The 17,479-nt window shown below is 39.5% G+C and overlaps 1 protein-coding gene across 1 annotated transcript in view; it reads left to right on the top strand.

Annotated features, from left to right (window-relative positions):
• Positions 1-17,479, top strand: part of SMG1 (SMG1 phosphatidylinositol 3-kinase-related kinase) — a 92,350-nt gene that overhangs the window by 53,201 nt on the left and 21,670 nt on the right. Inside the window, exons 29-46 of the mRNA XM_004692098.2 lie at positions 417-537; positions 3,506-3,754; positions 4,082-4,366; positions 5,159-5,303; positions 5,414-5,552; positions 7,093-7,323; positions 7,413-7,590; positions 8,628-8,789; positions 9,320-9,537; positions 9,858-10,012; positions 10,293-10,515; positions 12,273-12,519; positions 12,897-13,126; positions 14,846-15,091; positions 15,669-15,807; positions 15,904-16,013; positions 16,168-16,386; positions 16,936-17,126. Coding sequence (XP_004692155.1) covers positions 417-537; positions 3,506-3,754; positions 4,082-4,366; positions 5,159-5,303; positions 5,414-5,552; positions 7,093-7,323; positions 7,413-7,590; positions 8,628-8,789; positions 9,320-9,537; positions 9,858-10,012; positions 10,293-10,515; positions 12,273-12,519; positions 12,897-13,126; positions 14,846-15,091; positions 15,669-15,807; positions 15,904-16,013; positions 16,168-16,386; positions 16,936-17,126 — 3,488 coding nt within the window. The remainder of the gene's footprint in view (positions 1-416; positions 538-3,505; positions 3,755-4,081; positions 4,367-5,158; positions 5,304-5,413; positions 5,553-7,092; positions 7,324-7,412; positions 7,591-8,627; positions 8,790-9,319; positions 9,538-9,857; positions 10,013-10,292; positions 10,516-12,272; positions 12,520-12,896; positions 13,127-14,845; positions 15,092-15,668; positions 15,808-15,903; positions 16,014-16,167; positions 16,387-16,935; positions 17,127-17,479) is intronic.

The raw sequence follows: 17,479 nt of genomic DNA on the forward strand, positions 1-17,479 counted from the left end.
CTAAGAAGAAAACCACTCTCCTCCTGGATAGGATAAAGTTTAACCAAAGTTAGGGTCTTCTGAAGAGAATTTTAATCATTGGAAATGTATTTATAAAGCAATAGTTGTGAATGTTTTCCTGTAATATGTTTGTTTTATAACACATAGACGGTTAATTTTTTATAGAAAGATGTTTACTGTTGATATATATTAATAAAAATTAAGACTTAGTATTCTGAAAAGGATTTTTGTTTTGCAAAATAAATATCTTAGAGTGCCTTTTCCACTTATGACTGGAAGATACAATGAGGAAAGAGAGGAGGTTGATAAACTTCAGAAAAAGTGAAGTAGTTGACCTGAGGAAATGTATCTAAACTCAAACTATACCTATAAAAGGAGGATGTTTTCATGAAGTAGCTTTGGTTTTCCCCTGGCAGGACTGTCTTATTCCACTCTTCAGTGAAGCTTTACGTTCATGTAAACAGCATGATGTGAGGCCATGGATGCAGGCTTTACGATATACCATGTACCAGAGTCAGTTGTTGGAGAAAATAAAAGGTAACAGGTTTTTTGGGGGCAGGGAAAAAACCACAAATATACAAGTTTACAGTTTTAATGTATAGATCCTTGAGTTTTGACATTTTACGTTTATCTCTACAAATACATCAAGTCTTGTAGAATTATTTACTTACTCCAAAAAGCTCCTGTGGGCCCTTTTTATTGTCATCTCACTCACCTTCCCATCTGAGGCAGCCTTTCATTTGCTTTCTGTCACTGTAGGGAATCATATGGTGTATGCTCTTAGGTTTGGCTTCTCATACTCAGCATTTTATTTTATTTGTTTTTTCAAGCATTTATTTATGCATACAAGAACTGGAGTCTAGGCCAGAGGTATGGGGGTGAGAGGATTCACCAGACAGAGTGGGGAGCAGAACAGGTGGATCTACTGAAATACACAGCTGAGGGGAGCAGCAGGTGAGACAAGACAGGTCTGCTGTGCCATGTGGGTCAGCTATTTGACTGGGGATTGAACTCGTGCTGCAGACATGACTGATGGCTTGATAGTGCTGAGACTTAACCCTATGCACCACCGGGAAGGCACTCAGCATTTTATTTTTAAAGTTCATTTACATTGCATGTATGGCTTGTGGTGATCTTCTTACAGTTGAGTAGTATCTATTGTAAGGATGTATCATAGCTTATGTTTTGAACCTTTGAAGGATATCTGGGTTGTTTTCAAATTTGGACTGTTAATGTGAAAAGCTACTGTGAAATATAATAAATAAAGTCTTTGGTTGGATGTATACTTTATATTTCTCTTAAATAAGTGCCTGGAAGTGCAGATCTTTGGTCATATGATTTAAATTTCAAGACATTTTGGTAGTTTTATAAATAGCTGTACATTTTACATCCCTCCTGTCATTACATCTTGGGTATTGTTGGCCTTTACTTTTAGTTAGTGGAATACACATAAGTACAGTTTATCTTTATGACTTTATTTCATTTTCCCGATGTTGGCACCTTTGTGTTTGCATTGTGGCTGTTATAGATCTTACTTTGTACAGTGTCCATTAAAATGTCCCTTTTTAATAAAACAGACATACTTTTTTTCAGAATACAGATTCTTTTTTAGAAATAAACTAAAAATTACTTCTGTGAATGTTGAAATTTTTAAAGCCACTCCCAATGACTAGGGAATTAGTGATTGTATAAATACTTAATGTCACAGATATCTGTCACATCTGTCATGTTAAAGGGATACTAGCTAGCATTTGGCTTTATTCATTTAAAATAGAGAGTTTAGTAGAATTTTGTAGAATTTTAGTCAGAAACATGGTAGATGGAGTAGAGTTAGTGATTTTTGAGTATTAAATATCAACTAAGATAATGTTGAAATGGATTTGCACAACATGGTCTGGCAGCTATGACCCACTTGCATGCTCATTGTCATGTAGACCTGAATTTGGATGATAACCCCAACACTTCCAAATTGAGGTACCTTAGGATAGTTACTGAACTTCAGTTAAGTGGATTGTTTCATTCATGAGACTCGTGAAAGGCTTACAGGAGACAAGACAAGACCTATAAAAGCCCTACTTAAGAGCATGGTTTATATTATAACTTCAGTTATCATCTCCTTCCATCCCTTCCCATATCAGGCAACTTTTAAAATAGGCATGAAAAAAATCAGAAATATATATGGAGATAGGACTCCACTCCCTCCTGACTTGTCTGTTTTTATTCAGCAAGTGTTTATCAAATATGTGCTTTGTGCTAGGTACTTTGCTTGAAGGTGGGATATAATGGTGAACAACACATGCTTCTCTTCTGCATCCCTAGGACTGAAGGATTTCTAGTGTCTAGTAGGGAAAACTGACATCAGACAAGGAAGAGCAGTATGGTGTGCTGAATGGAAGTGCACATGTGCTAAAAGAGCACATGGCTGGAACACCTAGCTTAATCCTGGGAGTCAGAAAAGGACCAGAGGGAGGTAACATGAGAAAGAATGCAGACTGCTTTGAGTAGAAAAGCAACTGGAAATCATGAAAGATTGTAGAGGATCAAATGACCTAAGGAAGAGTGAAGCTGGATGTGATTGAGATTGGAATGGAATGTGAGGCATCAGTCAGTGCCTAAAGGAAACCATCAAAGGAAACTGAAATGTTTAGATTTACTTCAGTGTAAGGTCACTTCAGTTTCACATTGGAGAATCGATTAGAGGAAGACAAGACAAGTCAGAGGAACCAGTTAGACTGAAACCCTTCATAAAGGTAATCAGTGTGGTGGCAGTAGGGACAGAAGGCCGTATGTGATGGGAGTTACAGCGAAATCTAAGGTGATTGCCAGGCACCTGCTCAGGTACCAGGTTGATCATATGCTTTTCCTTGAGGAAGGGAGGAAAGGGTCTGTGGGAGGTTCAAAAATAAACTCCTCGTGGCACAGATTAAAGTGGCCTTCAAATGCCTGCATGTAGGAGACTGGTAGGCAGATGTGCCTCAGATGTCAGGTCTGTGCTCAAGATTAAGACTCAAGAGTCAGCAGCATTTGTATGGGAATTGAAGCCACAGGAGCAGATGATACTGTCCGGGGCGAGTATGCAAAGTGTGAGAAGAAGAGAGTGCCTGGGAATGACCCCGAGGAGCACCAGTTTTGGTGGAAGGGTAGTGGGCAGGAGGGAGAATGAAGAGGAGTCTTCAGGAAGGTAGGAATAAATCAGGAGAGAATGGCGTGGTAGACGGGCATCGGGCACTTACAGAAGAAGGGGGGCTAGGCTAGTCTCTTCCTCATTCCCCACCTTTTGGCCTGAGTGCTTGACTGCAAAGATTCAGAATGGTTTTTAATTTTTGCGTACATTTATTCAACAAACATTTACAGATTTATTTTTGTATGCCCTATGTACAGTAGTAGCTGAATGATCTTTATTTTGGAGGTGGTGAAAGGAAATAGTTGGGGGAAGAGCTCTTTGGCCACATTCTATGCAATCTGGACTTAGATCAGGGACTAATAAATGTTTTTTTCTTTCTAGAACAAACAGTTCCAATTAGAAGCCATCTCATGGAATTAGGCCTGACAGCAGCAAAATTTGCTAGAAAACGTGGGAATGTGTCACTTGCAACAAGACTTCTGGCACAGTGTAGTGAGGTTCAGCTGGGAAAGACAACCACAGCACAGGATTTAGTCCAGCATTTTAAAAAACTATCAACTCAGAGTCAAGTGGATGAAAAATGGGGGCCTGAACTTGATATTGAAAAGACCAAATTGCTATATACAGCAGGTTAGTGAAATGAATTTTGATTAATACACTGCTATACTAAAAATTATGTGTATGAACTTTACTGTGTCTGGTATAAGACAATAAATAGGAAAGTTGTTTTATTCCCCCTGCTCTTGCACATTTGAATTTTGAAAAAGAAATTATGTGTACTTGTCTGATCTCTGTAGTTTATTGCTTCTAAAAATAATTTTATCACCATTTATTAAAGTAACAAAGGTCTCCAGAGGTCTTTATCACTGAATTTACTTGTTTTCAAAAATTGATCGTTTTTACCTTGAAGTAATGTTTTTAAGACTTCTGAATGCTGATTTTTTAATTTTTATGTAGGCCAGTCAACACATGCAATGGAAATGTTGAGTTCTTGTGCCATATCTTTTTGCAAGTCTGCCAAAGCTGAATATGCAGTTGCCAAGTCAATTCTGACACTGGCTAAATGGATCCAGGCAGAATGGAAAGAAATTTCAGGGCAGCTGAAACAGGTTTACAGAGCTCAGCAACAGCAGAACTTCTCAGGTCTCTCTACTTTGTCTAAAAACATACTAACATTAATAGAATTGCCATCTGTTAATACAGTGGAAGAAGAGTATCCTAGGATTGAGAGTGAATCTACAGGTAGGATTTCTCTTTTTTACTAGCTTTAAAATAGTAATTTTAGCAATCAGTTTTCTCTTAAAGTTTACAATGTTATGCTGGTTATCATTTGCCATGCAGTGTCTCTATGGAAATTCAATATATTTCCTGTAAATAAGCAGGCATATTTCTATAATATCCGAGGGGGGGGGATATGAATAGCTGGCAGTAAGGTTCTATATCAGATACTTAGAATTCCCCCTCACCTCACATTGGTATAATGTCAGAATATATGTTCATTGTGTTGTAAAGTCTAGAATTTTAATTCCTTGCATTGTTATATAGGGTCTTGATAGGCACGGGGGCTATGTTTTACTTTCATTATGAATCTATATAGCAAGTGTGACTTTCATGGGTGATTTCTTCACTGTTAAACGGGGAATAAAGATCTCTCCTTCATTAATTCTGATCAGATGAGGTTGTGCACACATCATCTACATATTATTTTTGTCAGAATGCTTAAGTTGAATTTGATCATGAGGAATAGCAAATTCATTATGTAAGACATTCTACGATGCATTGACAGATGAAGTTACAAAGCTCAGTATCATGAGAGGCCTTGATGTTTTTATAAGGTGATAAGCATATTTGGGAAGGTAAGTGTTTGATTCTAGCCTTTTAGAAAACTACAACTTAAAAGTATGGCTCATCAAATTATATACTATAATATTACAGAATTTATTGGATTAGAGTAAAATACTAAGGCATGCCATCAGAAGTTTATGAACATAACATTGCTGAGTTCTCTCATTACTTTCTCCTCCTTTGTGACAGTTCATATTGGAGTTGGAGAACCTGACTTCATTTTGGGACAGTTGTATCATCTGTCTTCAGTACAAGCACCTGAAGTAGCAAAATCGTGGGCTGCTTTGGCTAGTTGGGCTTATAGGTGGGGCAGAAAGGTGGTCGACAATGCAAGGTATGTTGAAATGTATATTTCTTATATTTAATGCATTGAAGAATTAGTGATTAAAATGCCTGTGGACATGGTAAAGTTCTGGTTTATTGAGACCTTGTTTATTTTTATAGCCAGGGAGAAGGTGTACGTCTGCTGCCTAGAGAAAAATCTGAAGTTCAAAATCTGCTTCCAGACACTATAACTGAAGAAGAAAAAGAGAGAATATATAGTATTCTTGGACAGGCTGTGTGTCGGCCAGCAGGGATTCAGGTAAGGGAAACATGATACAATGTGTAGAAGAAATGTTGTCTAGATTATTGTTTCAATTTATTGATTTTGAAGGGATCATTTGTATTGTTTAAAACGTTGAATGGGGTTTAGGCAGTTATCCTTTCAAATTAAAACTTAGAATGATAAGATGAAATTGAGTTAGAATGTTTTTGTAAGAATGTATTTAAGAGGCCCTCCCTGGTGGCACAGAGGGTTAAAGCACAGCACTGAGAAGCTAGGGCCACTTCCGCATGAGTTCGATTCCCGCTTGCCCTGGAGGTGACCACATGGCGTGGCAGACCTCTCCTGGCCTGCCCGCTGCTCCCCTCAGCAGTGTACTTCGTAGATCTGCCTGGTCTATTCCCCACTCTGTCTCTGGTGAAGCCTCTCGCCACCCCTGAGCCTCTGGCCTGTACCCCAGTTCTGTATGAACAAATGAATAAATCTTAAAAAAAAAAAAAAGAATGTACTTAAGAAATGAAGTAATTTCTGTAGGGTCCTGTTACGAAAGATGAAGTTGCTTTTATGTAAATTACATTTGTCTTTTAATTGCTCTTCTGACTAGAAATTAGGTTCTTGATATTAGCTTGGGAGCCTTTAAAAAATTGGATAGGGGGCCCTCCCTGGTGGCGCAGCGGGTTAAAGCCCAGCACAAAGAAGCTTAAACCATTTCTGCATGAGTTCGATTCCTGCCTGCCCCGGAGGAGATCCACATGGCGCGGCAGACCTCTCCTGACCCGCCCGCTGCTCCCCTCAGCAGTGTACTTTGTCGATCTGCCTGTTCTGCTCCCCACTCTGTTCCTGGTGAATCCTCTCACCCTCCACATCTCTGGCCTGTACCCCAGTTCTGTATGAATAAATAAATCTTTAAAAAAAAAAATTGGATAGGGAAGAGCTCCACCCAGATATTTTGGATGGGATGGCATGGTGCGTCATGCATTTGTGAGTGTGTAAGCTTACTTACTAGGTGATTCTAATTCATGGCCACAGTTCAAAATCAGTGATCAGAAGGATTTGCTCTCTCTTCTCAAAGTTCTGCCAATTCTGTAACTATTAAATATTTAGTTGCAAGCTTATGAGAGTTTGGGCAATATTAGCTGAGTTACATTAAATTGTATTGTTTCAGTTCTAGCTCCAGACTTTTGCATGTACTGATGTCTTCAGAGCTGGTTTTAAATACACGCACAGTACTATAGAGGATAAGACCTCTTGTGGCTGTCGTTTGTGTATATTTAGCTTTTAAACAGATTATTTCTGCAGGCAGATAATTGTCATGGAAACATTAAAAGCATATATTTAAAAGGCAGTCATTAATCTTTGTTAATGCTTATAGCCTTTTAAATTAACTACATTAGTAAAGATGAAGCATAGTGTATTGATGTTCATTTAGCATGTATAGCAGTAAACATGAGAATACAGTGGAGTAAGTTGAGCCTCTCATACCTAAGAAAAATGATGTTATGTTATAAAAAAAATAAGAGGAAAGTCTTTCATTTCAGTTTGTGTTTAAATATAACCTTTTATTCTCAATTTTCTTCAGGATGAGGATATAACGCTTCAGATAACAGAAAGTGAAGATAATGAGGAAGATGACATGGTTGATGTTATCTGGCGTCAGTTAATATCAAGCTGCCCATGGCTTTCAGAACTTGATGAAAGTGCAACAGAAGGCGTTATCAAAGTGTGGAGGAAGGTCGTAGATAGAATATTCAGCTTGTACAAACTGTCTTGCAGTGCATATTTTACTTTCCTTAAACTCAATGCTGGCCAGGTAGGTAGCTAAGAAAATTTAAACATTTTTGTCCTAGTAGATGAAAACTGCATTCTAAATTTTAAAAATATTTCTTTTTCTATTCTTAGATTCCTTTAGATGAAGATGACCCCAGGTTACATTTAAGTCCTCGAGCAGAGCAGAGCACTGATGATGTGATTGTGATGGCTACGCTGAGACTGCTCCGGCTGCTGGTGAAACATGCGGGTGAACTTCGGCAGTACCTGGAGCACGGCCTGGAAACGACGCCCACTGCTCCGTGGAGAGGTGATAATTTATAGAAGTGTCCCAGGAAAAGTTGTTTCTCAGTAGGATATAGAAGATTAAAAAAAATGTTCCTTTGTGTTTATTTGAATCTGTTACAGAATAGTTGGAGTAAAAATTTCAGCAATAGTTAGATAATGAGTTTTAGATAATCAAAGTGAAGTTTCGAAACCCAGTGAAAAGTCTATGAGATTTCACTCGTGAGAACTGTTTCAGCAGTCAAAGTTTGAGTTTAGTTTATATAGGTAGGAACAGGTGAGTGGTGTCAATATTAATTATTCTTGAGGGGGCTGCTGGTACTCTATAGGCACAAATTTTTCAACTTCTGAGTTAGCCTTGACCTGAAGATGTGTTGATGCTATCTGTGTGTAAAGGAGGGTAAATTACTGGGGTTTCATCACTTCCTGATTTCTAAAGAATGAACTGTACAGACAGAATGACTGGGAGATACCCACTGTTTGTCTTCTTTAAGGGTTCCTTGGTGATTACTGGGGTTTGAAAGGATGATTTACCTGAGTGAAGTTGATTATTGCATAGCTGCTTCACCAAACAGCGTGGAGTCTATTCTGACTTTAAATCCATGCAGATGGTTTTATTGGGGGGTGCAGGGGGGCAGTTTCCCAGAGCACTCACACTATGTTAATGGTTGTAGGACTCCCTAGATTGCTGGTTACAGCAATTTCTTTTACCTTTTGAAAGTGGAAAACTGAAGCTTTTTATATATGAAATGAATTTTGGGGAGAGCAGTAAAAATCAGGTTAAAAAATTTTATACCCTTTGTAAAAATTGTCTGTGTCTGCCTTTTACAGGCATTCACAGAAATTACATTTTGCTAGGACATTTTTTGAATTGCTCTACTGTGGATTAAAGCTCTCTACCCTATCCAGACTTGCAAATCAAGAACTGTGGTGTGTGCTTCTTTATTATCACAGGCAGAAATTAGAGGCCTTTAGTACTGAGATTTTAAATTTAATTCTTTTGTACTTAACTATGTTGACAATTTTTGATGACTTTTAAGCATCTCTTTTTTCACCCTAAAGGGATTATTCCACAGCTTTTCTCACGCTTAAACCATCCTGAAGTGTATGTGCGCCAAAGTATTTGTAACCTTCTCTGTCGTGTGGCTCAGGATTCCCCGCATCTCATCCTGTACCCTGCGATAGTGGGCACCATATCACTTAGTAGTGAGTCGCAGGCTTCAGGTACGGAGCGTAAAAATGCTGCTACTTTAGGTATAAATTCTTACGCAGAGTGTTATTAAATAAATAATTTTAAATTTTAAGTGCTAGCATTAATGGTTTGTAGTTTTTTTCTATTATTATTACTATTTATTAAGGGAGTTAATTAGTGCATGCCTGGCACTGAGACAAGTGCTTCACTTCCTGGCCTTCAGTCCCAAAAATGACCCACCAGGCCTTGGAGAAATAATAGCTCTCTCGGGTTCATTGAGCTGAGTAATTGGCAGATAAGGACTAAAACAATGTGTTAGATTTTAGCTGAAAAAATGTTTTTATTTGTTGAAAATCCCTTATTCTCTTTATTGCTTATAACATTAATAATGAAAACAGAACTCTTGTCACAAAGACAAGTTATGATCTGTGGTCAGTTTAATGCACAGAAGGTACTTTTTAAAGAGTGCTTTGGAGTTGAATAGATAATGTTTCCTCTGAACTCAACAAGTGCACACGGAAGAAGCATCCAAAGAATACCTTATGCTCCTATTTCATTACAGGAAATAAATTTTCTTCTGCAATTCCAACTTTACTTGGCAATATTCAAGGAGAAGAATTGCTCGTTTCTGAATGTGAGGGAGGAAGTCCTCCTGCTTCTCAGGATAGCAGTAAGGATGAACCCAAAAGTGGATTAAATGAAGACCAAGCTATGATGCAAGACTGTTACAGCAAAATTGTAGATAAGCTGTCTTCTGCAAACCCAACTATGGTGTTACAGGTAAAAAAGCAACAATAATAAAACCTAGTAGCTGTTTAAAAAAGCAATTTTTATTCTCTCTTACCTTACCTCCTTCCTTGCCTCACCCAGTCCGATAGCAGAATTCATAAAAACTATCTGGAAATATTTGAGGGACAACAATTTAGAGTAATCAAAAGTAATTTTACAAATCAGTATCATTAGCTAAGATCATCAGTTTGGCTCCTGTAACTGAGTAATGAACAAAGGAAGCGCCCGTTTAACTTAGAGTTTGTAGTATTTGCAGAGTTGTGCTGCGTGTAGATTTGTGGGTGAGGAATTTGGATGTGATGTGTTCGCAGGTTCAGATGCTTGTGGCTGAGCTGCGCAGGGTCACTGTTCTCTGGGACGAGCTCTGGTTGGGAGTTTTGTTACAGCAGCACATGTATGTCCTAAGACGAATTCAGCAGCTTGAAGATGAGGTGAAAAGAGTCCAAAACAACAACACTCTACGCAAGTATGTTCACACACACTTTACCCAGAAACAAAGCTCTTTTTAAATAAGTGTACAGGCCACCTGCATTAAACAGCTGCATTAAGTGCTGTGAAGCCATCATTACTACCCACTTCCAGGACTTACTCATCTTCCCAGACATTTGTTACACTTTTTATGTGCTGAGTTTTGTTTTGTTTTTTATCATCCTGTGTTTGTGAGCTGCTGTGCTATCCTCCATACTATTTACATACACCTGTTACATTTAAATTCTGTTTGTGTAAAACTCTATCTCCCTGGTTAGAGAAGAGAAAATTGCAATTATGCGAGAGAAGCACACAGCTTTGATGAAGCCCATTGTGTTTGCTTTGGAGCACGTGAGGAGCATCACAGCAGCCCCCGCAGAAACACCTCATGAAAAGTGGTTTCAGGATAACTATGGTGATGCAATTGAAAATGCCCTGGAAAAACTGAAGACACCATCAAACCCTGCAAAGCCTGGAAGCAGCTGGATTCCATTTAAAGAGGTACAGAAGAATCTCAAAAATGCAACTAAAATGAGAAATTCCCTATAGTATACAAAATTTAAATAAGGGTATTCTCCTTTCTTGAAACACAAGATTTTGTAAGCCCATGAAAGTCACCCTGTGACCAGTCATTTATAAGCAGAATGGGAAATGATGTTTTCAATTTGAAAATTTGAGGATGAGTTTGCCTTAGGATTGTGAGCTCTCATCTGTAGAGGTTTCATAGCAGGGAAGGATGTATTGTAAGAAATCAAACTAGGAAGGTGTGCTGGTCCTAAGCTTAATATTGATTGCTACATTTTCATAAAAGATGAAATTTTAATGTACTTGTGTTTTCTATGGAGTATAGTGTTTATTTTTTTTTAAAGTTTATTTATGCATATAGAACTGGTGCACAAGGCAGAGGTTAGGGGAGATGGAAGGGGTGAAAGGAATCACCAGAGATAGTGGGGAGCAGAATAGGAGGACCGACTGAAATACCCCTGAAGGTATTTCAGCAGGGGAGGTCAGAAGTCTGCCAAGCCACGTAGGTCACCACCCTGGCCAGGGATTGAACTTGTGCTGCAGTGACTGCCAATAGTTTCAAAATGCTGATAAAAGCCCTTATACCACCAGGGAGGCCCCAGGAGAATACCTTTAAAAGCGTCTATGTGTGTGTAAAGTAAATCATACAGGAAAATTTTATGATTATACGTTAAAGAATAATTTTAAAAGTTAATTTTTCCCTTTAACGTTGTGATGCAGTTTAAAAAAGTGGAATCAGGGGCCCTCCCTGGTGGTGCAGCGGGTTAAAGCACAGCACTAAAAAACTAACGCCACTTCAGCGTGAGTTCGATCCCTGCCTGCCCTGCAGGTGACCACATGGCGCGGCAGACCTCTCATGATCTGCCCGCCGCTCCCCTCAGCAGTGTACTTCATCAGTCTGCCTGTTCTGCTCCCCACTCTGTCTCTGGTGAATCCTCTCATCACCCCCCCTGCACCTCTGGCATGTACCCCAGTTCTGTGTGCACAAATAAATAAATCTTTTTAAAAAAGTGGAATCAGTGAAACAAAACTGGGAGTCGCAGGTGTCCCTGCCTGAGAGTACCTCTATCTCCACAACTATGACTGAATTTTGAGATAATCATTACCAGGTTTTTTAAAACTTTTTTTTTTTTTTAAGATTTATTTATTTGTGCATACAGAACTGGGGTACAGGCCAGAGGTACAGGGGCGGCAAGAGGCTTCACCAGAAACAGAGTGGGGAGCAGAACAGGCAGATCGAGGAAGTACACTGCTGAGGGGAGCAGTGGGCGTGTCAGGAGAGGTCTGCCGCGCCATGTGGTCACCCCCGGGGCAGGCGGGAGTCGAACTCATGCGGAAGTGGCTTTAGCTTCTTAGTGCTGTGCTTTAACCCGCTGCTCACCAGGGAGGGCCTAAAACTTTTTTTAAAAAACGTTTTTTAAAAGCTTTCTTCTTTTTCTAGGGTGTGTCTATCTGACAGTAAACAGCTGTGTCTTTTGCTCTGTTGCAAGGTCTGAATTGTTATATTTTGGCCTTCCTTGGACAGAGTAGGAGGAGAGGAGACAGTGGGACTTCAAAGTAGAAATTGTCATTACACCATTGTTTATCCTCTGAGGATGGCCCAAATATGTATTCGCAAATTATATGTAGAAACTAGAACATTAGCTAATTTTATTGGTACTTATGAATGAATGTGGGAGAAAATAAGTGTGGTAATACTATAAACTCCTCCTCCCCCACCCACCCCAATACAGATAATGCTGAGTTTGCAGCAGAGAGCACAGAAACGTGCAAGTTACATCTTGCGTCTTGAAGAGATCAGTCCATGGCTGGCTGCCATGACTAATACTGAAATTGCCCTTCCTGGAGAGGTCTCAGCCAGAGACACTGTCACAATCCACAGTGTGGGCGGAACCATCACAATCTTACCTACCAAAACCAAGCCAAAGAAACTCCTCTTTCTTGGATCAGATGGGAAGAGCTATCCTTACCTTTTCAAAGGTAGAAGTTTAAAGAACATTAGTCTGATTATTAATACTTTGTGTGTGTGTATGGTAGGAGGGGATTGTGTTAGGTGAAGTTCTGATCGTCATAAACAGCCTGAAGCACCCTGGTCTTACGTGATTTTGAATGGAAGTGCTTAGAGCCTTTGTAGCAGGAACTCATGCTTGTGAACTTAATGTGCAGAACAACTGAGGTACTAGTAGTAACGCTAGTGTCTAATAGCTTGTGACTGAACAGAATGTTCTCATTGTGTCTCTTGGCTCTTAACTGGTTTTGCGAATTGAGCCCATAAAAAGTGGTGTGCCTCCATCCCATTCCGCCACACCCCACCCCTTCAGTCAGGTACTCTAGCAGCTCTAATTTTGTTTCCGTAGGACTGGAGGATTTACATCTAGATGAACGAATAATGCAGTTCCTGTCGATTGTGAACACCATGTTTGCTACCATCAATCGCCAGGAAACACCCCGTTTCCATGCCCGGCACTACTCTGTAACACCACTTGGAACACGGTCGGGGCTTATCCAGTGGGTGGATGGAGCCACGCCCTTATTTGGACTTTACAAACGATGGCAACAGCGAGAAGCTGCCTTACAGGCACAAAAGGTCAGTAAAAATTGCAGTGTAAATGTACTTCTGTTTGACTGTTCATAAGCATATGTTGGCCTATTCTGTTGTAAGTGAAATATTTATAGACTTACTGCACTTAAAGCATTTTGGAAAGCTTATAAGGGTTGATGAAGTAAAAACTTGGTATCTAGAAAATGTTGAGACACATTTTATAAAAGTGAAGCTTTAAGAGGCAGAAACAATAACTTTGTTTAACAGATGAGCGCACAGGTATTGTGATAATTGCATGTCTTATTTTTTTTAAGTTTTATTTATGCATAACGGAACTGAGGTACAGGCCAGAGGTGCGGGGGTTGAGAGGATTCCCCAGAGACAGAGTGGGGAGCAGATAAGGCCAATTGCGTGAAACACTGCTGAGGGGAGCAGTGGGCGAGAAAGGAGCTATTCACCACTCGCCCCCAACCCCCTGTGGCTTTGGACAGCTTCGTTGTGCTGTGCTTTAACCCGTTGTTCACCAGGCAGGCCCGCTATTCATGTCTTAAAACTTCTGTTGGGCTTACTGGGGTCTTTTTTTTTTTTTTTTAAAGTTTGTACAGACTGCTTTAAAACTCATGTTCTTATGATAAGTGTAAATAAGAAAAAATTTTTTCGTTAATCTCTGGGATATCTTATTTTGTACTTGTGAAACTTATACTTTGATTCAGACTGAAAATTTTATTAGAGACACTATTTTAAAGATTTAGCTATTTATGCATATAGATAACTGGCATACAGGCACGGTGAGAGGACTTACAGAGACAAGAGTGGGGAGCAGAACAGGCAGATTGATGAAGTACATTGCTGAGGGGAGAAGCAGGCGAGACAGGAGAGGTCTGCTGCACCATGCAGGTCACCCCTGGGGCTGGGATCGAACTTGCACTAAAGTGGCTTCACAGTACTACACTGTTAAAACCTTTGTGCCATCAGGGAGGGCCCTTATTAGAGACACTGTAGCTAAGTCTCTTTTAAGAGTAGGTATGTGCTAACTGATACAGCTATGCAGGTCAGTTTCATACAGTTTGGGCTTCAGGCTCCCACATTTAACCAACCGAAATGATACTGCCCCACTGCTCCCCTCAGCAGTGTATTTCAGTCACGCCACCTGTTCTGCTCCCTATTCTGTCTTTGGTGGATCCTCTCACCCGCCACACCTCTGGTCTTTACCCCAGTTCTGTATGCATAAATATTTTTTTAAAAAAGGAGAAAAAGGTAAGTATCAGGGTTGACCAGTTTTTCAATAAAGTATTAGAAAGGTAGAAAGATGGTAAGAAAGATGTGTAGTCTAAAAGAATTTACTATTTGGTGCCTGAAATTTAGCTGGATAGGTGGAGAATGCCACTGAACAGTCCATTTTTAAAATACCACATTTTGGAGGTCCTCCCTGGTGGCACAACATGTTAAAGTGCAGAAAGCTATGAAGGTCTCTGTAGCCACTGCATCATAAGGGAAGATCCTCAGCCAGGGAGCTGACCCACAGGGTGCAGCAGACCTCTCCTGTCTTGCCTGCTGCTCCCCTCTCTAGTGTTATTTCAGTAGATCTCCCTGTTCTGCTACCTGCTTTGGTGAATTCTCTCACTCCCTACACCTCTGGCCTGTACTCCAGTTCTTGTATGCAAAAATAAATCTTTTTTAAAAATAGATTTGGAATAATCTTTATCCCTACTTAAGTAAAATTGATCTTTATGAAATTTAAATCCTTTAAAATGTCTTTTTAAGGCTCAAGATTCCTACCAAACTCAGAATCCTGGAATTGTACCCCGACCTAGTGAACTTTACTATAGTAAAATTGGTCCTGCTTTGAAAGCAGTTGGACTTAGTCTGGATGTGTCCAGACGGGATTGGCCTCTTCATGTAATGAAGGCAGTGTTAGAGGAACTGATGGAGGCCACACCCCCAAATCTCCTTGCTAAAGAACTTTGGTCATCTTGCACCACACCTGATGAATGGTGGAGAGTCACACAGGTAAGCATTTCATCTTGACCCGTAAGCGGTATATTGTCTTTTCCTAGTTTCTTCGTCTTGTCTTGTCATCTTCTATTATTGCCCCCTGCCTTGCTTGAAACTTGTATTTGTTTTTATTCCCCCCACATTTAAAGAGCAGATTTATTAGAGAAAGGGGACGGAAGAATAAAGGACACTTGCATAGATAGAAGCATGCAAGAAGAGCTGCAGAGACTTATACTTGACTTTTGCAGTATTAGGCATGAATATAACTGAGAACAGAATGGAGGGGGCTGTGGCTGAAATGAAAAAGAATAAAAATTTTAGATAGCGAAAACCGATAAGACCAAAGAATAGTTGTTTTAAGTTCAGCATTCTGATTATAACTAAGTAGGACCAGAACAGACCACAGTGTTGTATGTATCTACTCAGTGCAGAGTCTCTCCGACAACATGCAGCAGCCTCCAGGAGTGCTGTCTGTTCTTTCAGAAATCAGCAATAGGATTACAGTCTTAGAAATTTTAGAGCAGCAACTTCATTTGGGAGGGAAATTTGCTAATGATGCTGAGCTTGCTACCCCCTCTTCTTCTTTATTTAGTCTTATGCCAGATCTACTGCAGTCATGTCTATGGTTGGATACATCATTGGCCTTGGAGATAGACATCTGGATAATGTTCTTATAGATATGACAACTGGAGAGGTGGTTCACATAGATTACAATGTTTGCTTCGAGAAAGGTAAAATTAATGTGGATTTTTACATTTAAATGAGGACAAGGGTCTTTTTTTTTTTTTTTTGGCTGAAAGGACAAAAATACAATTTGTCTTTTCAAGGTAAAAGCCTTAGAGTTCCTGAGAAAGTACCTTTTCGAATGACACAGAACATTGAAACAGCTTTGGGTGTAACTGGAGTAGAAGGTGTTTTTAGGCTTTCGTGTGAGCAGGTATGCTGTTTTCTTACACCTTCTCGTAAGGTATGCTGTTTTCTCTTACACTTTTTCGTGTACCTGTTAAATTAACAAAACCCATGAAATGCAAAACTAAAGTACATTTTAATGAGAAAACTTGTGACAAAACTCAAGACTCTTTTGAAAACAGGTACTGCACATTATGCGGCGTGGCAGGGAGACCCTGCTGACCTTGTTGGAGGCCTTTGTGTACGACCCCCTGGTGGACTGGACAGCTGGGGGCGAGGCTGGCTTTGCTGGTGCTGTCTATGGTGGGGGTGGCCAGCAGGCCGAGAGCAAACAGAGCAAGAGAGAGATGGAACGCGAAATCACCCGCAGTCTCTTTTCATCCAGAGTGGCTGAAATTAAGGTGAAGCCAGTGGCATTGTCATTGTCATCTTTTTTTAAGACAGTTAACAAAAAACATTAAAAAATTGAAGATTTTTCATTAGATTTTCTTTTTTTTCCTGCAAGACTGTGTAATGCAATGGCAGTGAAATGGGACTATTGGCTCTACAAGGATGCAGTCACCATTCATAATCACTGGGTGAATTAATGTTTTGAAAAAACTTAATCTTCTTAAGTAGGTTGAAATGTATTTCCCAGTGATTTTTGTTAAGGTTTCTTTAATTGAATAATCTCCTTTGGTCGTCATTTAAATTCCATGGTAGCCAGTGATGCAACTTTGTTTTGTGTGGTGGTGGTAACTACATAGTATCATGGGGTTGACAGTTTATGGTTTTGTGAACTTGACTACATTAATTATCTTGTAAAATGTGGGTGATGCCTCACCTCCTTCAGGTTTATGTTAAAATGTGAATGAATGATGCATGTAAGATGTACTGACAGGATGCTTCTGACAGACACTATCACATCTCATAGTTAAGCCTGCAATTATCTCCCTTATATCTTTTTACAGGTGAATTGGTTTAAGAATAGGGATGAGATGCTAATTGTGCTTCCTAAGCTGGACAGCAGCTTAGATGAGTACCTAAGCTTGCAAGAGCAACTGACAGATGTTGAGAAACTACAGGGCAAGTTGCTGGAAGAAATAGAGTTTCTGGAAGGAGCAGAAGGAGTAGACCATCCTTCCCACACTCTGCAACACAGGTTTGAACAATGTTGTATACTCTTCTTTCTAAGTAGATAATCACTAAGGAGAATTTTAATATTTTTGTAAATACTGTTGACATGAATTAGCTTATTTCTATGACTCAGATGTAATAAAAGTTATTCCAGAGACATAGCTGAAAAGTGTTAATAGACAAGACTCAGGAAAATGTTCTGCTTTATTATATTTAATTGTTTGAGTAATTATAAAGATAGGTGAATCAGGTTGTTAGAAGAGAGCTTGAATTCAGAACACCTAGACTTTGGCTTTCTCTCTAGTTGTATCTGAATCTTTATTCATTTGGACAATGATTATAATTTAGTCCACTATGCTATTTTGTTTTTTTTTTTTT

The sequence above is a fragment of the Condylura cristata genome, unplaced genomic scaffold, assembly GCF_000260355.1.
Source record: "Condylura cristata isolate star-nosed mole 26May11 unplaced genomic scaffold, ConCri1.0 scaffold00032, whole genome shotgun sequence".
In the NCBI taxonomy this organism is placed as follows: domain Eukaryota; kingdom Metazoa; phylum Chordata; class Mammalia; order Eulipotyphla; family Talpidae; genus Condylura; species Condylura cristata.